A 26,463-nucleotide genomic window follows, 5' to 3' on the forward strand; every position below is an offset into this window, starting at 1 on the left:
TTCTGCTTCCCACTTATCTCAAAAGGATACATTCAGACTCATACCCTGAAAGATTATGCTGTTTGTTGATGCCTCAAATCATGTGTCTGAGGGACACAGTTTTTGCTTAGCTGTTAGAAAAGTAGAATACAAATATCTGAAAGAAACAATCCATGCCATGCTTGGTAACATTGGATTGTAATCAACTCAATAATTAAGCGTGGGTAGGAAAAAAAAAAAAAACCTCATTTGATACTTTGGTGGTTTGGATGTGGGGAGTTAGTGAGAAAGGAGGGTACTGGATATCTGAAAACAGGATGATGAGGTGTGAGAAGAATGCGTGAACACTGTAACAGACTTTCCATTTTTCTTAGAACTAGCCATGTTTGCCTTTTGCAGTATACAAAGGTAAAGTTTAATTAATTGAGGTCCTGCCATATCTTAATGACATCATTTAGCATATTTGAATCATTAAAACAAAAGTTATAAGAATAATCAAGTAGCTTTTCCTTGGATCTTTTATTTTACACAGCTAAATTACATTATTAGAATTTTATCTAGCTGCTGAAGAAAATCTTCCTGATGGCATTTAAGTGGGATGTTCTTGAATGTTCATAGTTATGTTCTATTCTTGGCTCTTCGGGTTCCTTGTGCCATTTCTATTTTGAAAGCAGAACTGAATAACTATAGTATTAATAATTACAGCATGTGATTGTTGAAGGCTTAATGGCTAGAGTACTTTGCTGTTTGTAACTTTGCATTTAGATAGAGAAGGATTTTTTACTTTTTACTAACCAAAGTCTGTCTTGTGCCAGCTTATGAGAACGATTATATATGGAAGTGGAATCGTATGTCATTGTTGGCTGTCTCCAGTTCAGAAGAGTCTTGTGAATCTCTGTGCCATAATGGATGCTTCTGCAAGTTTTGTGTTATGAGCTTGCTGTTCTCATAAAGGGCAATGTTGTTGCCTTGGCAACTCTGACTAGGTTTTCACAACTGTAATATGGAAAATAGATTTAAAATCATCAGATTAGAAAATTGCATTCGCAGGGGGAACTACACTTTACCTGGCTTTTGGTTAAGGATGCACCATTTTAGTTGAGGGTGGCATGTATTTCATTTTAAGTCACATGTTATTCTCAAATAAATGTGAAACTCCTGAGATTTCAGGTTTGACTAAATATCACAATTTGCTTCACACAGATCAGCTTTTCTCTTGATATCCATAGCTTTCTTTACAGTCCTTTAAATTCTATATGGTTTTCTATTATAGTGTTTTTAATTTTTCTTGCCTTGCCAGATGATTCTCCCTTCCCTATGCCCACCACTACCCATTGCTTATTCTTTCCCTCATAATCTTAAACACCACAGGTGCTCAGAAAGTTCCGCTGGGATGCCGTCACCACTCCTAGTCTGCCTTGGCATTCCCAGTGTGCTGGCAGTTTTTAAGTTGGTCACACAAAAGCATTTATATCCATTCATGGTGGAAGACAGGAGAATACCATGGGTATCTGTCTTCAGGGTCATCGAGGTCCCCAGTAGAAGAACGCTGATGTTACAGAGCGTTGGAATGACCCAGAAATTCTCCAGAGTATACTGTTGCCAAATGAAATGAATAGCATGAAGGGGTAAAATGGAGATATAGACTTAGGCAAAAATGGAGGAGAAAAGGACAGAATCATTAACGTTAGGGATAAAAGGGCAGATGTTAATCAGGTATTTTCTGGTTAATACCAGCTTAAAGAAACATGCCTTTTTCTATTTGAAGATTTGTGAGTTGCTTTTCAGGATATAAATGAATTTATGCAATTCTTTACCTGTCAGTATGACATGCTTTGATTTCCACATCCACCCTGCCATGGGTTGGGGGATGAATTCTGAAATTTCATGAAAAAAATACAACCAGTTTACCCTTAGAAGGGAGAGAAATGGCCTTAATTTGGAATCACTTTTGATGTTGTTCAGGGAGATTAGCACCTATTAGAGTCTGTTCCTATTAAAATCAGAAATCTGAAAAAAAGTTGTAAAAATAGAGGGGTGGTGAATGTAAGCATGGGCTGTGTGGGGATTGACATAGGTCATGTCTAAAATTTTAAAATCCCTAACTTATATTGCATGTGTTTCCATATGCAATATATTATTTTTGTCAAAGCACGTACGAACTTAAGTGCCTAACATGACACATAGCAAGAACCAATAAATACTTGTTGCTTGACTGGACACTATTATATTCTATATTAAGAACAAACTAGGATTTTATGTTAATGATAATCATTTTGGGGGAATAGATCCTATAGGCAAAATAAATGTAAAATTATATTGTTTGCTTTCGCTACATTTGATGATACCAAAGATGAATCTTTCTAAAAAGACTATCTTTTGAATTTTAAAAAGTGAATAAAAACGTGAGAGAAATTATTACTCAGCATATGGTTTTTCTCCAAAGTAGAAAAGCTTGTACAGGAATATTATCTAGAAACTACTTAAGACTTTAAAAAGGGATGTTGAAAATGAAATCAGTTACAGAAATTTGCCTTTTTTGAAATGCTATCATTATTTAAATATGAACATAATGTGAAAGTAAATAAGTGTAAGTTGCCCTTTTCCCACAAGCCTTGCCTCTTTTGATTGGTTTTTGGGGGAAGCCTTTTTCCCAGAATAAATACGCATCTTAAGACTTTCAGCTCTCCACGTTAGCATATGAAGTGAGCACCCATATTAGCGGTCCAAATTCAAACATCTCTTCTGCCATCACTAATGACTGGAGCACAGAAAATCATGAACAGAAATAGTCTCCAGGCATCTCCTACTAGTTACTGCCTAAATATTTTAAATGTAACATACATTTTTCTGATAGTAAAAGTAATAAATATTGTGAGACACTTAGAAAATGCAGAAAAGGATTAAACTTATTTTTAAATCATCTGTAATCCTACCATCTACATATAGCTATGTTAACATTTTGTGTGTGTGTGTGTGTGTGTGTGTAGTCTTTAGAAACTCTAGTGTTTGTGTGTGTTTACAGACTTGTCATATCGTTGTGTATGTGGTTTTACAAACTGTTTTCTTTCCATTTAGTGTCAGACACATTTTTGAAACATTCTTCTAAAACAGTTATAATAGATATCCTCTTATTTGAAATTTCTGTCAATTTTATAAGCAAAGAAATGATATGTTATTTTAATTTGCATTTATTTAATAACTGATGTTAAACAATTCTTATATGCTTGTTAGCATTTTCCTTTTGTGAATTATATGTTTATTTCTAGTGACATTTTCTAATGGAGTGTTTTTTTTTCTTTTTAATAAATAAAGGATACCTACCTTTTTTCTGGCCACATATGTTATAGATATTTTCCCATTTTAGCATTTGCAATTTAATATTGTTATGGATTTTTGTTTCAGTCTTTGTTACGGTCTTTGCAAACGGTGATTTCAGAAATCTCCCTATTTCAAAGAGTTGATTTGGGCATGGCTGTTGGTGATTCAGTCAGATCCACACTAAAACGGTTTCAGAGACGAAAAAGTATGACCTCTCAACTCTAAACTCATGAACGGTGAAGACCTGGTGAACTCTAAGGCCTGAGCTCTGGGGCACAGCGCAGCCTCAAAGCTGGGGCAGGATTAAGCCAGCTCAGAGGCACTCAGCCTGCTGCATCTAACTAGGTCAGCCTGCAGTGGCTCCGTGACAGACTGTGGGACTATTTTTGTCGGTGTTTCTTCTGCCTATGAAAATTAGAATTGAGGAGAGCTACAGATGCTTCCCATATGGTTGCTATTAGTGAAATTATTACAGAGGATTTAATTTGAAAACAAAGTAGGTACATTCACGTTATTTGGAGACTTAAAGGCCTGTGAAGGAGACCTCAGCTATCATACCAGCAGCGCTTCTGTTTCTGGGGCAGCTGCTGCCTCTTAGTATGGTGGCCTCTGTCCTGTCCTTGTTCTTCCAAGGAGAGAGCTTCTATTCTGGTGTTGGTCATGATTTTGCCTGCTTCATAATAAAGTACTTTATGAAGGATTCAGATCTAATTTTTTCCCTTTCCTTCCTTCTCCCTACAGATTCTGCACCCCCCCCCCAACATAGATATCGTCTGGAATTCTGCATACTTTTGGTGATTTTCTCATTGACTTTTAGAGAACTGAGCTGATAGCTGCCCCAGTTTTTCCTACATCCAGGATTTAGAGAGAATTTTCATTTGCAGTCAGCTGTACTTGTTCTTAGAACGGCTTGTTTGGATATAGCAGTGAGCATGCCGTGATGGTTTATCACTTTAATTGGTCCATTAGATGTACTTGATGTTTTACAAGGTTCTAGGAAGAGGAGAAAATGTTCATCCACAACAGACTTGTGGAGCCTGCTAATGGAGTTTAACGTCTATTCTTGCCCTCTGTAAAAATGCATCATGGATTCGTATTGTAAAGAATAATAATAAAAAACTTCAGTAGGATTGATCAGTAAGTCATCAAGTTTAGTTATGTTCTATTAAGACAACCAGGTGACCTCTAAATTTGATTTCCCCTAAATTCCCGATCAATATGCTTATCCCAGGACATTTGACCTACAAAGAGAATTTACTGCTACATAGTTTTCATTTTAAGAGAAATATGTTGAAACAATATTATTTGTGTGTCTTTTGAAGAGAATCCTTTAATATATATTTTAAACACTGTAATTGCATTTGTAGAGTATAACCCAGACCCACCCCAGATTAACAAATATCGCACAAAAAAAGTCTTTGGTCAGGTAAATTTGGGAGACCCTTATTAAATTGCTCACTTACTAAGGGATTCCTCAAAACATTTGATATAATGATATGTGTTGTAATTCTGCAAAATATGAGACACAAATACATTCCATTTTCCAAATGCATTTACTATCAGAACCCCAGTTTGAGAAGCATCACTCAGGACACACTCTTTAGCCACGGTGTAAGCTTTTGAATAAGTGATTAAGAATATCATCATTATGATTAACAATTAAAGAATCATTTAACATAGTTAAACTTCTTTATTTCCCAGTATTTCTAAGTATATAAATATCTCTCTTCAAGCATCCATGTACGTAAAACATAACCTAATAGACTAAGAAAATGCCTCCTCAACCCAAATGTTTCCATGTGCAAGTTATTGGTAAAGAAAGCAGAGAAATTCAGTCTAAGATTTGATAATTTAGCTGGCAAAAAAATAAGTCCATATATACCAAATGACCATCTTGGGGAAGAGAAGGAAATGGGGAGAGAAAAGTGATATTCTTTCCTGCAATTACAAAAGGCTCTGGTAATCTTAACATGGTAAATTATGCTAGGATCCAACTAAAGTAGCTTTTACTCCCTAATTCAAAATCACGATATTTTACTTCTTAAGAGACTATTTAGTTAGCTTTTATCTTACTTTAGGGAAAAAAAGTATGAAAAACATTTCTGTTTGGCTTGTGTTTAACAACAGCTTTTAATTTGGTTTGAGCTGCTGAACTTGGTCCTGGGAGGGGAATGCTGATTTAGTAGAGCTGGATCTTTCAAGGCTTAGCTTGAGCTAAGAATACAAGTCAACTGACGCATGGTGTGGGGAAATTGCTCCCTGAAATTCCCCCAGCTCATCTCCTGATGCTCCGGATGCCAGATTCCATTTCCTTCTGCCACACAAAGCCAGCTAGTTTCACCCTTAAATTGCTCTTTGCTCAATTTTTGTATTTATTTTTGGCCAGTTTAACATTAAGCATATGAAAGTTTTTTTCCATCTGGTCAAATCAAATTGATTTTTTTCTTCTGAAAAAAAAATAAAAAAGTTTAAAAATACCTGAAGGTGGGCCACTATGTAAAGGAATAGATTTTTGTATTTCCTCTGCATTTTATAGCAAGACAGTTGTAATTTGAATGGAGAAGAAAATAGGTAAGATGCTTGCTTTTCCTTTACATCTTACACTTTAATTTGGAGAAAATGTTATAGCATATTTTTAGAAAACTTTTATGTTTGTGTGTTTTACATTCAGTTTTTCCCAATTTTAATTAATGGTCCTATGAGTAAAGGAGTCAAAAGTTAGATTAATTTTTTTTCAATATCAATAACAAATAGGGATTCAGTGGCCATGGTTTAAAAAAATTTTTTTTTCTCACATAGCGTCAGATCTATAGAAAAGCTGAAAAGTTGCAAAAATAGTTGCAACTAAGAATTTCCATGTGCCCTTAACCCCGATTCCCCAAATGTTAACATTTTGGAAGATTTATTTTTAATTCTTTCTCTCCCCTTCTTAAAAACAAGCACTATCTTTTATATAACCATATTACATTTATCAAAATTAACACTATCAGTGATAATGTTATCTAAACTACAGACCTTATTCAGATTTCACCACTTATTCCAGTGATGTCCTTTATAGCAAAAGAAAATTCAAGATTGGGCATTGTGTTTAGTTACCATGTCTCTTTACTCTTTAACACTTCTCTGAGCCTTTCTTTGTAGTTCATGATACTGACATTTTTTAAGCATTTAGGCCAGTTATTTTTGCAGGATGTTCTTAAATTGGGTTTGCCTGATGTTTCCTTATGATTGGATTTAGGTTATATACTTCCAGCAAGAATGCCACAGGAGTGATATTTTGTCTTCAGTGTATCATATCAGGAGTCACATGTTGTTTGGTCCCATTCCTGGTGATATTATCCTCCATCACTCTGTTAAGGTGCTGTCTGCCAGGTTTCTCCACTATCAAGTTACTCATCTTGTTTTGTAATTAATAAGTGTCTTGTGGGGAGATACTTTGAGGCTATGTAAATATTCTGTTCTTCCTCATATATTCACCTATTAGTTTTAGCATCAATGATTCTTGCCTGAATCAATCAGTCTTATGTTGGTTGCCAAAGAGTGATTTTCTAATTCATCATTCCCTCTACATTTATTAGTTAGCTTTCTACTGTAAGGAAGAACTTTTCCTTTCTCTTGTTTATATTAGTGTGGACTCAGGGATATTTATTTTACTCTGTAGATTATAATGCTTTTCTGTATTTATTTTGATGCTCTAACTGTCCCAGATTTGGACAGTGGGATCTCTTTGAGGCTGGCCCCTGTGTCCTTTATGCATCTCCATTATTTTTTGAGCACATCCTTACTTTCTGGCACAAGGTGTTACAGACTCATCTTGTACTTTCCTTGACTCAGCCTTGGAATCAGCCATTTCTTCAGGAGCTCTGGTTCCTCAGAGTGGAAAGTAATACTTTATAATCCAAGATCTGGGTGCTAGCTGTGCTCATGGCTACAGGAGTACCATTGCCACTAGGCTGTCAGTAGGGCAAGCTCTGTGAAATAGGTATATACACACACACCCCTAAGAAATATATGCACATACTCAGTGGCCTTTGTTTTTTGTTTTCTTGTTTGTTTGTTTTTTACTTATTTATTTAAGTGGCCTTTGTTTTTAATGTAACTGTTTCCTTTTCTCTGCTGCACCATGGAAATAACACTGGATTAGTAGTAGTAGATCAGGAATTGTAGATTCTGGCTCTGCTCATCCGTTCACTAGTCTTAAAAACTTGGGCAAATCTTTTATGTCCTCTACTTCAGCTTTTTCCATGTTAAAAATTAGGAAATAAATGAAAGGGTGATTTTTAAAGAAACTTCCATTTTTAAAATTCTGTGATTCTATGAATTTAAGATTTTATAGATATAATATTTTCATGAAGTTTTCAGGGAATCAGAAGAGTACCTTAAGCCACAAAATCATTAGAATTTAGATCTAGAAGCTACTTTAGAAATGATGTCTTTCAGTGTCCTCATTTTACAGTGAGATAACCTGGAACATCTACAATGGTAGAACTGTTATAGATCTGCACTATCTAATATGCCAGCTCCTGGTCACATGAGGCTAGTGAGCACTTAACCTGTAGCTAATGTGACTGAGGAACTGGATTTAATTTTAATTTAAGTAATTGCACGTGGCTGGTGGCTACTATATTGGACAGTGCAGCTCTAGAGAGTAATGACTTCATGTCACTTAGGTGCTAGTGACAGAAGCAAAGTAGGATCTTTTGATAGTGTGTACCAGATTAAATTAACTAAACCAGCTTTATCATATACCTTTTATAGTAATTATAATTTTTTTATACCAAAACTCTGGCTCATTAATTTTGTAGCAGATTATTTAAATCCCAGGAGCTTCAACATGATGGTCTATAGCAGTGTATTTATTATTATATTTAAAAGAATATTTAAAGACCAGCAATAAATCAAAGTTGACCTGTTTTCAGTAGTTAATAGTAACTTATAGTAATAGCTATAATTTGAGCAATTACTATTTTCAACAGAAATGCTTTTGTTAGATCTAAAATGTACTGGCAGTATTTATATTAAATTGTTATTAGTACTTTCTCCAAAAATGCTAATCCCCTTGTAGGTTCAATTATATCACTTATGCTTACAACCTTTTATAAATACTATACCAAAAGTATTTTGTTTGTTTTTAACGAGAATATGCAGCGCAGTTAGGTAGTAATTCTCACACAGGTACTTGTCAAATAACAAATGAATGAGTGAATGTATTGCTACTATCTGAGGATACAGTGGAAAAGGCTGTCTTTGGTGAAATATATCACTTAAAATTTCAAAAACATTTTAAAATATCCCTAACCAAAGATTCAGCAATTCTATTCTAGAATTTATTCTTCAGACATTGTTAAGCTTTGTGAAACTCTATAGGCAACCTTGTTTATGACATTGAGAAAACATAGTCGACCTGGAAAGATGTCCAGAGTATAAAATAGATTCCAAGACAGAGTTACATGAAAAGCTCATTTTTGGGTTTTTTACATATATGTAAAATTAAAAAAAAAATCTGCAAGAACATAACTAAAAAGTTAACAGTGGTAATGTCTGAATTTTGACATTGCAGCTTATCTTAAATATTTTGTACTTATTTATTTTTTCTATTTTCTACACTTAATGTTTATCATTTAATTTAGAATCTTTTGAAATATACACCCCAATAGCACTGAAAATTGACCCATATACTAGAAGCTAGGTCATTGCAATTTAGTGTGTTTCTTGAGCTTCAACTATACCCAGAGAGCCTTTCAGGGGGTAGATGGATGAGTCTGATAACTCTGCTCCAATGATAATGCTGTTAGAGAAGTATAATTGATGTGTTTGTGGCTTAGGAAGGGGGCGAGCACTTTTGTTTGGGAGAATCAAGATAGACTTCATGGAGGATGAGGGCATTTGCCTTGCTTGTTGAAGTATTTGGAGGATTTGACAGAGATGACTGAAGAGACATTCCACATGGGAAGAAGAGTGGGAAGGAAAGAAAGAAGGAAAGGGAAAGGAAAGGAAATCGTGAGGCATGTAAAAGGAATAGCAAATGCATCCATTCTGTAAAAACATGGGATATCTGGGAGAGTGGTGGGAAAATAATTCTCAAAGTCGGTGGAAACACATTGCAGTGCTTTAATTTGGCAGGTAACTGGGAGACATGATAGGTGTTTGAGCAGGGGAATGACGAGCTCCTGGAGCTGGTTTTTAAGGTGACTAATCAGACAGATCACAGGAATTAAAGGTGAGAGACTGACAGTGGTAAGACCAGCTTGGAGCCTGAAGGTGGAAACAAAGTGGTGATGCTGGTTTGAGCCTAGGCTGTCTGCCCAATATGTCAAGTAGGCTGCTAAACCCTATTCTGTTTAATGGGAGAAAACCCTACAAAACTTGAATGCTCTTGTTTCCTAGTGATTTGCCACAGTGCCATAGATCTCTTAGAGTCTGGTCATGCATGTAAATTAGGTTATAAGATAAGAATTTGTACTTTGGATATATCACACTTGACGTTTTTACTTCCCTCCATTCCCCAACTTCATTATGGCATTCATTACTCCTGAGGACCGTGTAATGTCTGGGGGTAGTAGCTGGGAGAGAAGAGTGAGTGCTCATAGCCTGGAATATACAGTCGTCCTTCAGTATCTGCAGGGGCTTGGTTCCAGGACACCACCACCCCCCCCTTCAGGGATACCAAAATCCACAGATATGCAATTTTCTTATATAAAATGGCGTAATATTTGCATAACCTAGCACATTCTCTGTATACTTTAAATCATCTTTGATTACTTCTAATGCCTAATACATTGTAAATGCTAAGTAAATAGTTGTAAATACAATGCACAGTGTGTGGCAAATTCAAGTTTTGCTTTTTGGAACTTTCTGGACTTTTTTTTTTTTTTTGGAATACTTTCTATGTGTGGTTGGTTGAGTCCGCAGATATAGAACCTGCAGATAGGGAAGGCCGACTCTACAAGAAAAGGAAAAGGAAACATCAAATTGTGTTTTTTAAAGTCAAAGTTGTAAGTGTTTTACAAGAGTTCCTTACATATATGGATATATAATTTTAGTTCCCTGCAGTAAAACCTTAGGCATTTGAAAGATTACACTGGTTTGGGTTGAGGAAATTAACAAACGTCCCTTTTGAAATTAGGTCAAGTTCCTTATTTTAATTTCTGATCTAACTCAGGACTCCAGCTGTCAGGCTACCCCATTAATCCTCCCTGTCAGTGAAATCCCCTCTGAAATACATTGTAATTAACTTGCAGGAATCGACAGCAAAAGATGGAAAGTTCAGATGATATTTGTTTACAAATTTCCCACATGGAAGTGGGCATTTAAACCTTTGAGAAGTCATAAAAAATGCTTAGAAAATTTTGGCAGAGATTTTTTTCCACTGAAAAAAAGCAATTGACCCTTTTTATCAGTTTCAGCCCCAATAGTCCAGACTTGACAACTTGATTTTGTTGAAATGTTTAGTGAGAACTGTTGCTTCAAGCATAGCAATTTTTAATAACTTCATTGTAATTATTCCTAAACTAGTGTGCCTCACAAGTGCCACCAGAAAACTGGTTATAACTGGTGACATGCCTACAGTGGGGTAGGAAGAGGATTGAGCAGGTTTGATTACAGCGAAGGGAAAAGATTTAGAAGGGAAAAGATTTCAATGTAAATAAAAATATCTCTTGTTCATTTGGTAAGTATAGTTTTGGCCATTTCTGTGAAGTGTTGACATGAAGGAAAATTGTTTCTGCAATTTGAGGTCATGGAAGATGCCAGGGTAATATAAATGTGGATTTTGAGAAACAGACAAGCATGTTATAACTTACTCCCCTAAAGAAAACAATCATGTGTGGAGTACATTTTTAACTGAATTGAGTGCATTTTCATAAATAACCAGCCCTTGTAGCTTTTGTCACTGTCCAAGGTACTATAAAATGGGGGGCTGAATCTTCTGATCTTCTGCTGAAAAGCAGAATCTTCCTTTTCCAGCATCTTAAAGATTGTGGCCTCTGGGGACAATCTAAAGGCAAAAGAGAATGGACCAAGATACCTATTGGGAAGGAAAGGAAAACAGAGTGCTAGTTGCTTTATAAAGGTTGAAATTAACAAATATTCTCCTAAAGCTACACCTACTACTTTTTGAACCCAGAGGAAAAGGAAAGACCAAGAACTAAGATAAAGAGGGGTCCTGGACAAAATGGTAGGCTGCAGTATTCCTAGATTGACACTGGGGTTAGAAGCAGTTCAGATGTTTTCAAGTTAAGACCTGCCGTGATCAAAACCAATTTGCAGAGGATAATAAGCTGATGAACTGAATCTTTTAATGAATTATGTATAACAAATCTTTGTGACTTTTAGCTTTTAAAAATTTCAGCAGAAAGCATAAGTTCCTTTCTAAAATGAATCTGCTTTTACTTTTCAATAACTAAATATGAAACATAAATGAAATCTATTTCTCAGCATTTGCCCCTTAACATAGCAATAGCCATGGTCCCAGTGTTTTATATTAAACACTAAATTCTACAAAATACCAAGAGTTTAAACTGCACCGTTTTGATAACTGTGGTAATCAAATCCAGTATATGTGATTCTTTTTCTGTAAAAATTAAAGTCTGCAGGTAAACATTTTAAATTCTTATAATGAGAATACACTATAAGAGCAATATCTTTTTAGTCCAAGGGCTTAGCCTATCCATGTTCTTTCAGTTATTTGATAGAACTAGATCTTCATGCATATATTTATATGTTCATTTTTACATGTGCACAGATATACACACACCTCCCCCCGTAAGGAGTGCAAAACAAAGCTGATCACACAATTCTCTGTGGAATAAAGCTTTGTTAAAAAAAAAAAAAAAAAAAAAAAGTGGAAACATTACCAGCTATCTCATCATCTCATAGAACTCTTGCTGCAGCTTAAAAGGTCCTGTTTTATAAGAACTGGTTTCTCTATTAGTAGCCAAAAGTTAAAAGAGAAAAATAGGAAAGAAAAAAGAACAAGGAAGAAACAGAGTGGCAAATGAGCAGATTTGATAAGAGAAAAATGCTAATGGATAAGAGCTGCCCTGTCAAGATGAGGGCCTCTGCAGTTTTCACGTTCATAGTGGGACTCAGAATGGAGTAAAGAGCTGATGAATCATCATCTCAGCCACAGAGCAGTTTTAGGAGGCCTGTGAGCAAAGCAGACAGTCAGTGAGCAGGTAATGAATGAGCACACAAAAGGGGAGAAGGTGGATTCCTCAGAGTTCTACAACTGCTCTGTCAAGTTTATAATTCACCAGCTCCCATTAAAAAATATTTATATTTCATATTTGTTAAGGATGATATAATTTAGGTTTAATAAACAAATTCATTTCCCCTTAATTTCTCAGGATTTATGTATGTATTTTTAAAACTTACTATGTTTTCAAAGTGATTTCCAGTCCCGGAAGTCTGAATGATAACCCATCAGTTCAGCCTTCATCCACCTGCCAGAATTCTGCATTGAAAGTTTTGCTGGATATTGAAAATGAAACCAAAAATTGGACTGAGAAGCAGAGGCCTTAATCTTGAGAAAGTAACAACAATGATGCATATAGTTAGAAATGCGCCTCTTTCTAAGATCCTTACTGTGCAGCTACAGTTTCAGATGACACATCATTGACGGTACTCACCGCTCCATGCACTGGGACATAGAAATCTCCTTGAGCCACTTGTCACATAACAAAACCCTCTATTCTCTTTCCTCTCTTGTTAGCATTCAGCTGTTTTTCTGGATGAATGCACCACCGTTCAGTTACACACTGTTGTTCCTAAGGGGTGAGTGGGGCACTGTCTCCACCGTGTCATCTCCTGTCTCTCCCCGCCTGTCTTCTCTCCTTGTGGTACCAGTCGTTTCCCATCAGCAGGCGACACTGGCCTGACGCTTCCTGGGTGCTCAGAAGTGAGAAGTCACCTAGTTGGAGGGCAGATGCTGCAGTAGAGCACAGTGTGGGGATTGAGAGTCTGCCACTTACTAGCTTCCCCAAGTTACTCTACTCTGTATATCTGAGTTTCCTCATCGGTAAAATTAGAATAATAGGGTGGTTTGTGAGGTCAGACCAATTCCTACGTGGATAGGTCATTAGAGTAATGTCTGACATAACAGGCAGTCAACAAGTTTAAGCTATTATATTTATTATTTCCTATAGCAGTCTGTACTTGAGAAGGCAGATTTTTTTTCCCACTAGCCCTTCTCTTTCGTATCTATAACCCTCAGATAGGCACCCATCTGATCACAGCGTGGAGGGGTGGGTCCACATCAGGAGAGGCAGCGTGGAGACTTCCTGAGGAGTGGGTGGCAGGTAGGGAGAGAAGTCTTGTGGGAGTTAGTCAGATGAAGGGAGGAGAGTAATCTTCAAGTAGTGGCAGCATGTACACGACTGATGGGGAGAGGAGGGCTGAGTGCAGCAGAACGCAGCCGAATGCTGTCCTCTGTAAGGCCAGAGAGGAGAATGCGAAGCAGACAGGCAGCAGGTACTACGGAGGTGAGGTGAGAGAAGCAACTGTGAGACCATGAAGAGCCAAGAAGACGTAGGCATTCAAAGAAGTTACATGATCAGATTTGTGTTCTAGAAACATCGTAGCTGTGTTGATGACTGGGTCTTGGAGGTCAGGATTTGGACGGCCACAGAACAGTTAGGAGATTCTCATAACACCCCCCTGTCCCCTCAAAACTGGGTGCCTCTAATCTTCAGTGAGCTGCGAGATAGATAACTGAGCTAGTTACATTTGAGTCTGAAGTAAGAATATAAAGATTCCGAGGGAGGGAATGAAAGGATTTTTTTAAATTTGCTAATAAGAGTTATTTTTTGTTTGATAAATTCATGGTTCCTATCTTTGCTCTGTTTAAATGAGCTGTGAGATAATTCAGAGTATTGGTTCTAACACTTATGGAGCCCTACTGAATATACAGGTGTGGAATTGTGGGAATAGGTTGATATTTTAATAACATGCCTCAAAAATTCCTGAAATTAATAGCCAACATATTTCTTTGGCTAGCACTTATCCTGTGTCATGCATTTCATTGCTTTAATTGGGCAGAACTGGAGAATTCTTCTACTTCTTCAGACATTTAGGCAATACTTGAGTATTAATCATATCCCAGCCATTGTACCAAACGTGAGCACAGAGAAATATGTAGGCATGTTTATGACCTCCAGTCCCAGCATTGTGAACCTTGACCTCCGTTTCCCGTAGAGTCAGTTCCGTGTCCCTCTTTGCGGCAATAAGGTCTCTGGGGAAGAAAAACAACAAGAAAACAAAAACAAACAACAAAACAGAACGACAGAGCGATTGGAAGCACTTTAAGTCTGTTTCCCCCACCTTGGGACGAGGCCCTGCTATCCAGCCTCCCTGCCACACTAGCCCTGCTTGAAGGGCAAGCAAGAGGAGAAGGATTTGGAGCCACTAGAGCTGAAATTTTTTTTTAACCCAGAAGTAATTTTGCCCCATCCCCACCCCAATTGTCTTTGGCGATGTCCAAAGACACTTTCTTAATGGTCTCAACTGTAGGGAGGGGAGTATGTGTAGGCAGTGCTATTTGAGACAGCAGGTGGAGGCTAGGGATGCTGCTGAACTTCCTACAATGCACGGGAAAGCCCCATCCCCTCCCCTGCCATCCACAACAAAGAATTATCCCGGCTCAAGGTCAATAGAACCAAGGCTGAGAACCCCTGCACTAGAGATACTGTCTGTATTTATACAGGCTGCTTTTGAAAATGTAAGCAACTGATGGGTGGGAATGATGGTACTTAGGCAGCTGTGATGCTGGGCCTCTGGAGGTGGTGGGATGGTGCTGGCTGCAGCTGGCATTCCACTGGCTCCTACTAAGCAGTCTTTAGTTCCAAGGGCATTAAAAGAGGTTAATTGCCAAGTCTAGGGGGTGCTTGAATTCTTTTTTTTTTTTTTTAACATCTTTATTGGAGTATAATTGCTTTACAGTGATGTGTTTTTGCTTTATAACAAAGTGAATCAGCTATACATATACATATATCCCCATATCTCCTCCCTCTTGCGTCTCCCTCCCACCCTCCCTATCCCACCCCTCTAGGTGGTCACAAAGCACTGAGCTGATCTCCCTGTGCTATGCGGCTGCTTCCCACTAGCTATCTATTTTACATTTGGTAGTGTATATATGTCCATGCCACTCTCTCACTTTGTCCCAGCTTACCCTTCCCCCTCCCCATATCCTCAAGTCCATTCTCTAGTAGGTCTGTGTCTTTATTCCCGTCTTGCCCCTAGGTTCTTCATGACCATTTTTTTTTTTTTTTTTAGATTCCATATACATATGTGTTGGTGCTTGAATTCTTACATCTTAGAAATCCCATGCATCCAGTCTCTTTACTGGGTCAAGTCCTACTACTCAGAGAGGCTTGAAATGACTTATTTTCTTCTAAACAGTGTATTTCCTTTCCAGATTGGGCCCACTGATCATCCAAACTCATTAAATTCATTGGTTTTAAGCAAAGTATTCTGGCTCCCATGTCACATTTTAAAATTCTCTAAAGGCACAGTGAGGACTGGATCCTTTTTCCTCAGTTTCCCCTCTGTGCTCCTAGACAAAAAGTCCTTTTAAAGACATGCCTAAGGTAAAATGGTGATAGAAATGTTGAATTCGAAATTTATAATGCAATTCATCACTGGCTAAAAGAAAAAAATTCTGAGGATCTATATTTAATTTATCCAGAAATAATCTCTAAAACTTTAGTGTTTATATTTATTCTTCCTCTTCTCTCTGGAGACCTTCAGAATTTTTCAAAGCTTGCTAAAGCGAGTCAATCTTTTGGACCCTCTGAAGGGCAGCGAAACTTCATTTCATGTGGTTTCTCAGCGGCTCCATGAATGTCCTCAGTGAAGGGAGTGAAAGCACAGAGGTCTCTCTGCTTGACTGATTCTGAACGACGGCCTCTTTCACATGCATTTGGTATGGGAACAAAATGAGCCATAATCTTCAGGGTTTTAAATGCCATTGTTAATACATCAGGAAACCAAAAGGCCGAAGAATCTGGAAAAACAGTAAATAACATTTAGATAATCTTGGTAAACAGTTGTTCTAATGTGTTTAATGCATATCCTGTTTGGGGCCCCAGCTGAGTTTGAATCCCTGAGATTGAACTGGTGTTTAACAACCATTTCTTAACCAGGAAAGGCCTCCGCTGCTCCCAGCCCACACCCATTTGAGCTTCACTGGCTCTTTTGAACAGAAGCCTTTCTCAGTTTTTACTTGGTTCAGTGAACAAGGTTACTGTTTAGAAACAGTGGCTGTAGAGTCGTATGTCTCCTCACTCTTTTGCCTTCCTCCTGCGTGTACCTTGAGCCGTGTGAGAGATGATACTTGGGATGATTAAACGGCCTCTTCGCTGATGGCTTGGTCTTTGCCCGGCTGAGGAACTCAAATCAGGAAGATAGAATATGTTGCAGCATATTCAAGAAAGAAGAATTTTAGGATGGAAGACACTAAGCTGGCCTGTAAGTTCTTGGGCTCAAAATGTGTTTTGAAACTCTTAATAAGGCAAGGCAGGAGTCAGGCAATCTTTAAACCAGTTTTGACAAATTAACACTTAACAGGGTGAAAGTACAGAGTAGGAAATCTTTTAATAAATCCTTTTGTTTTGGGGGGAGGGACTTGGTTTTAATGTTCTAAGAAAAAGAAGTGGAATTTTAATTAAATGAAACAATCTTTGTTGTGATCTATAGATGATGGATTTATACTTCATTGTCCTGCAGCCATGTGATAGCTTCTATGAAAATTCAAGGCAAACCATATTATTCTCCATCTTCCGTGTTCCCACTTTTTTTATTTTGGCAAAAAAACAATGTGCAAGCCCTGAAACAACTCCTAGGGTCTCCTTGAGTGCTGGATGTAGCAGTAGCAGGCTTTACCCACAATTGCGCCGCTGTCCAAAGAACATTTTAGCACATAATTTATTGATAATTTCTTATTGCTCTTAATATTTGTATCTGGATCAGATCATGAAGATTTTGAGAAATGATTGCTTTTCTATTTTCGAGGGGTGTGTTTGAGGAGTGCTAGGGTTTTTTGCTGATTTAAAAAAGGTCATACCTCGCTTGCCTACCTCTTTGGTTTTTATTTAGGTTTGTTTTTTTAAATCAGAAACATTGCCTGCATTTTCCTCTCATATCTTTCCTTACCAGAATGCTTTTATTCACATGGCATGTAAATAAGTAACTCACATATACACTTTACAGAAAAAACTATAGTCATCAGAATCTTATGCCCTACATTTTGGAGAGGTATTTTTATCACTGTATTTTCTTCTCTAGAATTTTCTTTATATACTAGATGCTTTATCAGGTTTAATTTTTAAGAGTAATAAAATGCTTTATTCACTAAATTATTTGTCCTTTTAAAATATTATCTATCTTCATTTTCATAAATAATATTTGCAAACTTTATAATAAAAATACATCTAGGAAAGAAATGTGAGTTATACGTAGTTTCAGTAACCATTAGGGAGATGGATTATGGTATAAATAAGTGGTTTGCTTTTGGTGTTTTATGATGATAAAATATGGAGTTAAAGTGGCATATTGGGAATATCTTTGGAGTTGGATCCAAGTCTGCCTTTTAGCTCTGACACTAGTTCTGTGACCTCAAACAAGTTATTTATGCTCTGTAAGTATGTCAGTATCATCATTGTACAATGGGAATAAATCTCTAATTTTCAGGGCTGTATATACACTAAAGAGGAGGCAAAATGCCTCCCCTAATGCTTGGTTTCCCAGAAAAAAATATTGGTGTTACTATTATATGTATTTGTTCAGTTAACTCACTTTTATCAGTAAATTCATTTTGCACTTAATGAGTCAAAATAGACATGTCTTTCTGGGTAGAAAGCATATTTACATATAGTATTCAAATATTAGGATAAGACGGTTGATGCATAATAAGCATTGGGTTTCATAATGAATTATTTAAATGTGATAAATAAGATTGCTTGAATCAGGGAATTCCCTGGCGGTCCAGTGGTTAGGACCCCGCGCGTTCACTGCTGAGGTGAGGGTTCAATTCCTGGTTAGGGAACTAAAATCCCGTAAGCCACGCAACGCAGCCAAATTAAAAAAATTATTTTTTGCTTGAATCAAATGAAATACAGGTTGCTTAGTAAGAAAATTGGATAAATGGCCAATAGATAAAATTTATATTGAGGGGGAAATTTTTTTAATCCAGAAAATTGGTCAAAAAATCTTAGATAAGTGGTTTAAAAATACTAAATTATTCTTAGATGCTGGATTTTGGTCTCTTCCAATTTCCATCTTTTAATCTGATATTGAGTAGAGCTTAGAAAAGCAGAAAACATCGTAGCTTCATGTTTCCAGAAACTAAAATTTCAGTGTAAAAACCTTAAACTCCATTTGGGGTGGAGATGAAGGGAACTGTGCTCTATACACTCCCTACGGCACCCCCGGCTCATTAACGAAGGTCCATCCCGCTGTGGGAGCAGAACCTGTTTCCACCGTGAGGCTGCTCTGGAATAACTATAATAAAGTGTAAGAGTGACACCCCACTCCCACCCTAACAAAAACTGCTTTCTGTTGTTATTGGCCTGTTCTCACCTTAGTACTTAGCACCAGCTGATGCCATAATGTTTATTGTGCTCTCCCACACTAGAATGTTTGCTCCATGGGGCCAGGGAGTTTTGGCTCTTTTGTTCACTACTGTATCCCAAGCACCAGTAACAGTGCCTGGCAACCAGTAGGCACCTAATCAGTTTATCAAATTAATGGATCAATCCCCAGTCTTCAATAGGGCAACAAAGTAGAGAAGGCCACGCCTACTCTCATTATAAAACACACAAAATAACGAAAACAAAAATACAGTTTTCCAATAAAGATGTTAAAAAAAAAATACAGTTTTATATAAAATGGAGTGTCACTACACTAGAACATGCTGATTTATTCTGTGGTTGACACAGCACTAGTGCTTTGTTCCAACTTTTGGAAGAAAAGAAAGTCAGCAAGAAATGTTACTATCTTCTGTTACAGATGGTTAACCATGTGTCAAGAACAGAAAACCAAAAAGTTTACCTCCTTCATGAAAAATAGGTAAATTAAGGACTCTAGAAAAATAACTCTGTGATAAAATGCCAAGTCACAGGCCAAATAAGCTCGGTCCTCCCCTGAGCCTGGGCGAGGTCAGCCCTCTGCTCGGGAGGGCTAGCGCCTCCCACACACTCAGGAAGGTTCATGCTGCCTGGCAAACCCAAGCTCCTTTACCAGGAATTCTACGTAGGTGTAGTTTTCAGAAGCCAAAAAGCTTGTTAAACAAGGCTTTCACAAAACACTAGCCATTCTCAAAGTAACACTGAATCTATACCTCTATCGAGAAGACAAATTGCTGCACTTTAGAGTCAAAGGACCAGGTTTTCAAACTCAGCTCGAAGGCTGTCTGTATGACCACGGGCAAAATCCCATTTGCCCTCTCTGAGCCTCAGTCCCCTCCCCTGTAAAACGGCAACAGTGACACCTGCCATAATCAAGTTAAGATGGTCAAGTGAGTTTATACACAAGAAAGTGATTTATAATCCATTAAGCAAATTACACAGTTACTTGAATACATATTAAAACACAGTGCAAGTTCTTTCCTTAAATGAGAATTTAAATGCTTTATGACTTTATATAAATTCTATTATCTGTCAAAATATCACTAATGGGGGGGGGCAAGCCCCACTAAAACAGTAAAAAAAAGACTAAGGTACAATTTTTAATGCCATATTTGACAAAAAAATCTGGAAAACACTGTAGCATAGTGGCTAAGATACTAGCTTTTAAAGTCAAATTGATGTGGATTTTATTCATGATTTAGCCATTTACGTTAGACAGGTTTCTTAACTTTAACAGCCTCGTCTCTGTACAGTGGGGAGAGTATTACCTAAATGCAGGCTTACTGTGAGGAATAGATTGAATGAGACAAAATGCTTAAAGCATCTAGTACAGTTTAGAACATAATGGATATTCAGTAAATGGCAGTTGTGTTTGTGGTTATTTCAATTCTTTATGAATATCATTGGGTATATGATTTTCCTTTTAAATGATATGGTACCAAACTTTTAAAATATATTAGCCACTATTACTCTGTATAAAAATCTGCTAGAAATTTCCCCAGAGAAAATGATTCTCCGATTTTTTCAGAGCTCTTACTTTTCTGAGCCTGATGATTATTTCGATTAGGTGGTCTTTGAAGCAAGCATCAATACAACTAAAGCTTTCAAATACCATTTACTCACCTAACCCTCCGGAGATCTCAAAGTACGTTAGGTTGAATAGAGTTTAACTTCTTGTCCATAACAGAACACACAGATATTCATAAAGAAAGAGCAGGGGCAGGGACATATCAAAGACAGAAGTTTAAAATTCTCTTTCTAGGAAATGTGTGTTGCTAGTGAATCAACAAGAAGAGCCTCAAGGTAGCAACACATATTGTCACACAGCCTAGAGATGTTTAAGTTCCAAGATTCATTACTCATAGGCTAAGATGTAAATCATATATTGAAAGCCACAGTCCTTTCTCAGAGCACTTCATTGAGACATTGAAGTAAATGTCCTCTGAACTGACATTTTAGTACTGAATTGCAATCATCAGGTTATGGTGTTGACAATATAATTTATTTTTCTTATCAGAACCTCCAGGTGACATGAATAAATAAATTTCAGTTGAACCATAGACCAACTTTAAAACTTAGGTTAAAATTTTAATACACGAGAATCATTCTCCATTAAAAGGTACTCTTCTATAAGACCTCTTTGAAAAGATAATGCCATAATCCATTTCTGGATCATAATATGGTTACATAAATGTATTCATAATATCTTATCACAGACAGAATAAAATAACATTACCTGAATAGCAATAACATGTGATGAAGGACCGAGAAGGTAAAAGTTAATATTTAAGCTTTCCACTTACTTGATTTAATATTAACCGTGCATAGTTTTCATGTTTTTCTGTAACACAAGTTATGAAGTCCTGAGTCAAAGATTAACATTTTTATATAACATTTTATTAAGAATTCTTGCTTTGAATATTTGAATTTTGTATTTTACTTCTGATAATCAAAATAATTTTAGTATATAAGCGTTTAAGTGTGATGTTTTATAATTCAGTGCTATCAACACTAGCCAACAGTCACAATCAAGTTAAATAAGACAAGTGTGTCATTCAGGGATTTTAGTTGGATTCAAGATATACCATTTTAACAAAGGAAAGGGGGTTGGGGCTTCAAGAGATGATAAATTGTGGGGAAGTGGCTAGAAAATAGAGCAAATGGAAGATAAGGGTTAATGTAGTAAGGTTTGTTTATGCAAACTCATCTCTGTCTCTGGGGATGAGTTGCTCCCCTCTGATAGTTGCTTTTTTTCTTTGATATAGGAGGTGGGGGGACACCGTCACAAGGGAAATTTATGCCCTGCTTTTAGGTGGATGGGAGGGGTGTGTGTGCAGAGAATTCTTTCTGCACCTGTTGATTCTCAATTGCCTCAGCTGAAAATCATGCCAAAGTGGCATCTTTTGGAGTGGTGCATGCTGATGCCCTTTGTGGTACTCTAATGGACATCTTTAGATGTAAGGCTTTTTCCAATATTTTAGATTATTTCCTTAAGATAGAGTCTCAGAAGTAGAATTGGGGAGTCAATAGTTTTAAACCTTTTAATGGCAGTAGATTAATATTACTCAATTCCTTTCTTAGAATTACACCAATATACTGCAACTCTAATACTGCCCCTTTCTGCTCCACATATTTTCAGGGTTTTCAGTGCTACATTTGGAAGCACATGTCTAGTATTCCTCTTCAGGGTCCACACTAGATGAAAAATGAGGAATATCCGACCAGGCATCCAGAAAGGGATAGTTCTAACCATCAGTGAAGCTGGTTCCAATATTCATGACTATGTGCTGTGTTTGTAAGGGGGTAGCATAAACTGAAGCAGATGCTTGTCTCCAGGTATCCCTTCTACCAGCTGAATTTAACATCTCAAATAATCACAAGGAGACCTTTTTGGATGAGGGGTAATTGAAGATATCTTTATTGCAAATAGATCATTTGGATGTGGTTAAATCTTCATGAGCTGTTCAGCCCTAAATCCAAATTAGCATTTGATTCAACGGGACTGAAACCAAGCAGGACCCTATGGGGACCTTCCTGGGGACAGATACCCTCACCCCTGTGTCCCCCACCTCTTATTTGTAGAAAAGCTTTAGCCTCCTAGGCCTTCCCTCCCTGAGTTCCAAAGAGCAAATTTAATTAGAAAAGTGAAAAAAATGAAGGAACAAAGGAAAGCAATCAAGTTAAGGCAAAATAATAATATTTTAGCCATAAAATAAAATCAAGGACCTTTAGTTCCTCCTCAAGGGCTATAGGTAATAACCTGAGCCATATCCTTGAGGTTTTGGTTTTGTTTTTTTTTGTTTTTAGCAGTTACTAAAACCCCTACCAAGTGGAGGAAGTTAACTATATGCTGACCACCAGCGCATAGACCCCAGACTGGTTGGAACTAGAAAACTAGTAATTGAAATTCTCAAAATATCACCCTGTTACCTCACCATCAAGCAATTTGAGAATTGTGCATGAGCTGATTAGTCACCCCACAACCCTCTCCCTCACACTGTCTTTAAAAACCCTTCCCTGAAAGCCATTGGGGAGCTTGGGTCTTTTGAGCACAAGCTGCCCGTTCTCCTTGCATGGCACCCTACAATAAATGCTGTACTTTCCTTCACCACAGTGTCAACAGGTTGGCTGTGCTGTCCATTGGGTGAGTGCACCCAAGTTCACTGGATTTTTCAGAAGGCATACTATGACACATGCAAATCAAGGAATTTTAGAGCTGTCACCATCAGCTAATTACCATTGGGTAGAATCTTAACCAGTACGTTTGAAAACTGAAGCAGCTTCAATTTATTATAAATTAATGACATAGGATGTTTATTAATTATTAAGCTTTGTGAAATATGCTGAACGTTGTACATAGGGTTTACAGCCAATAGCTGTCAGAATGTTTTAAAATTATACCCATGAGAAAAACAGAAAGGTTTTTACCTCCGCGCATTTACAGTTGCTTGCTAGTTTTGCATAACCATCAAAACACAGGATGTTGATTTATGCTGTTTAGCCTTGCCTCTTACAAGAAAATTTAGCCACTTTGAAAAGAAAGTCGTATATCTCAAAAAGCCCCTGTTAAAAAATAAGAACTCAATACTTAAGATACTGATTTTATACTGAAGTATTAAGTTCTTGATTTTTAGTCAGATAAGTAAAAGTATTCCATGGTGGGAATTACATTCTATTAAAAAAAAAAATCTGCGTTTATGCAGTGGTAGGGGTGAAAGTGTTGTTTAAAAACTAATTAAATGAAGAAATCTCCTTGGAAATAAGTTTTGGATTCTAAGTTGTTTTAGTTACAGTATTTTTCTACTTAGAGTTGTATCCTGAATTGTGTTAGCTGGAAGGACAAAAGGTTTAAAAGAACCACATGGAATTTTAAACAGTAGCATTTATTCAGCTTCCTGTGTATTGTTCCTCCATAGAATTGTGTTCTTCCCTTTCAGAGCTGTTATCTCAGTTCACATTGTAACATTCATTAGTGTGATCATTTTTCTAATGCCTACCTCCCTGTAGCCTCTAAGTTCCATGTGGGCAGGGCTGTGCCTGCCTCTGCCCACCATTATACCCCTGGTACCTAACACATTGGATGTAGGCGCTCCAATGTAAGCAGTGGATGGATGGAGTAATGGGGAAGGATTCTTTTAGTCATTCTAAAAGGCATATAACATCAAAGTGTGTTTTCTTTTTCTTGGCATCTGCTTGAAAGGATTGCTTGGTTACTTCTTCCTGCGTCTTCATCTGTCAGGCATTGCTGTAACGCCATTTTGTAGAATAGGAATGCTTTGTGATAAATTCATTGTCCTTTAACAATTGTGGCCTTTTTAAAACTCTGGACTCTTATCATACAAAGTTTTAAATAATAGTGTTGCCAAAAGGACTTTATTGCAATTTAAGCTTATTTATAAAGATTTTTTCCAGCATAGACCCCAGAGCATTATTATAGAATTCCCAGAACCTGCTTATTTTTTCAGAAGTCAAAACAGCTTCTTCTTTCTCTTTTTTAACAAACTTATTTATTCATTTATTTCTGGCTGCGTTGGGTCTTCGTTGCTGCGCGTGGGCTTTCTCTAGTTGCGGCGAGCGGGAGATACTCCTCATTGCGGTGCACAGGCTTCTCATTGCAGTGGCTTCTCTTGTTGCAGAGCACGGGCTCTAGGCGTGTGGGCTTCCGTAGTTGTGGCTCACAGCCTCTAGAGCACAGGCTCAGTAGTTGTGGCGCACGGGCTTAGTTGCTCCGTATCATGAGGGATCTTCCTGGACCAGGGCTCGAACCTGTGTCCCCTGCATCGGCAGGCAGATTCTTAACCACTGAGCCACCAGGGAAGCCCCAGCTTCTTATCTCTAATTCCTTGAACCCCGTGTCTTAAAAAAGAAAAGAAAAAAATGTTTTGTTTTAGCACAGTACCATATGAAGGTTATTGCTAAAAATTTTAGGTGATGACTTTCAGGATAAATTAATATTGAAAGAGCAGTATTGTTTCAATTTTTGTAAAGCACCGAGTACTTAAGTATTTTTTTTCAAAATGATACGTATTCAGCCAATATTTGAGGCTTTAAATTTTGCCTTAATTATTACAGTTTAAAGATTATTATAAAGTATAAATCTTAGTTGAAATATTGATAGTATTAAAACACATCTAGTGCATTGACAAAAAGAAAGAGAAGCTCTGGAAAAAGAAATCTTTAGTTTCAATTTTTTTTTAAATTTATGTTTGGGGTGTATATGTGTGAGAGGTGGGTGTTTTAGTTTAAAATACTCTGATTATGATATAAATATATCAGGGTTTTTGTTTTTTTAGCCTTAGCAGTTATTCAGTGTAGAAAGGAGTGTTAAAACATTCAAAACAGATTAAATCGATGCTAAAGTTGGGAAGTAACCATAAAAGCATGTTTTATAGAGGACAGTGTGGTTCGTTGCACAGTTCTCTGTTAGTCCTATTTAATACAGGAGTAGATTTTAGAATATATATAAGAATTCGTCTACCATATATTGCCCACAATATAGCTTCTTGAAACTGAGCTTGTGCTAGCTATTGAATAACAGTGAGCACGAGATCTTGTACTCCTTGGCAAATTTCTGGATTACATTTTATGGTGTCAGTTAATAGTGGAATCACAGGATTTAACTAGCAGTCGACCTTGGGGTAGAGTTGATCTGATCACATGAAAACTGAGAGAACTAACAAAGATGTAGGCTTGAACAATTAGTCAGCACATCTCACCTCTAGAAAGTACCAGTGGGCAGGGCCAAACTTCTTCAAGAATAATTTTAAACTGGGTCATTCTTTGAAGGCCCAAAATTGAAGCTCCAAGTAGCGTGATTAATAGAATTTTAGTCTGGGAAATTTTTTAGAAATCTTAAAATACCCATGGAATGCCAAATGCCTTAAGCTTTAACCCTTGAGCTTTATTGGGTTTTTTTCTGACAATAATTAGATAGTAGGGCCATTGTTGAAGTCTATCATTAGCTCATGTGGTAGGGCCCATGTTTGTATAAAAGGGAATATTTACCTTTCTGTTCTGTGATGGGCTTATTTATAGCTTATCCAAAAATAGTGTCAAAATTTTGAGGCACATATATTAAAGAAATCATCACTATTCTGTATCACTGAAAACTAAGTGATGCTTAAAGAGATGGTTCCTATTGACATTGACTCTGCCATACAAGTCTAAATAAGTATCAGTCAGTAGCCCGTGTTGAGTTTATATAATGTAGCTTGTAACAAATGCCTGTCCATGGAGTCAAAGAATAAATATGGGTCCAAAAAATGGTTCAAACGTTATATTTTTTCTGGAAGTTTTCACCACAAAGCAGTAAAGAATATAAAGTGCAGTGGTTCTCAAATTTGGTGTGTACATCCAATTCAACCACGATGTTTGTTAAAAGTGAAGATTCCCAGGCCCTACCCCTACAGATTCAAGTTCTGTAGGTCTGAGATGGGGCATAAAAATCGGTATTTAACAAATACCGCAGTGTTTCTGATGAAAGAGGTTCGTGGACCATACTCTAAGAAACATTGGTCAGCCTTCAAACACTTGTGCTTGCATG

The 26,463-nt window shown here is 37.1% G+C and overlaps 1 protein-coding gene across 2 annotated transcripts in view; it reads left to right on the forward strand.

Moving 5' to 3' along the window:
- Nucleotides 1-26,463, forward strand: part of MAP7 (microtubule associated protein 7) — a 159,052-nt gene that overhangs the window by 50,149 nt on the left and 82,440 nt on the right. The window contains exon 1 of one of the 2 annotated variants that reach the window (XM_061207675.1): nucleotides 16,467-16,764. The exons of the other annotated variant lie outside the window; for it this stretch is intronic. Within the exon in view, the coding sequence (XP_061063658.1) occupies nucleotides 16,743-16,764 (22 nt within the window). The 5' untranslated portion in view covers nucleotides 16,467-16,742. Of the gene's footprint in view, nucleotides 1-16,466; nucleotides 16,765-26,463 lie in introns of those variants that run through there. 2 annotated transcript variants of the gene reach the window in all.

Source organism: Eubalaena glacialis, chromosome 12 (assembly GCF_028564815.1).
Source record: "Eubalaena glacialis isolate mEubGla1 chromosome 12, mEubGla1.1.hap2.+ XY, whole genome shotgun sequence".
Taxonomy (NCBI): domain Eukaryota; kingdom Metazoa; phylum Chordata; class Mammalia; order Artiodactyla; family Balaenidae; genus Eubalaena; species Eubalaena glacialis.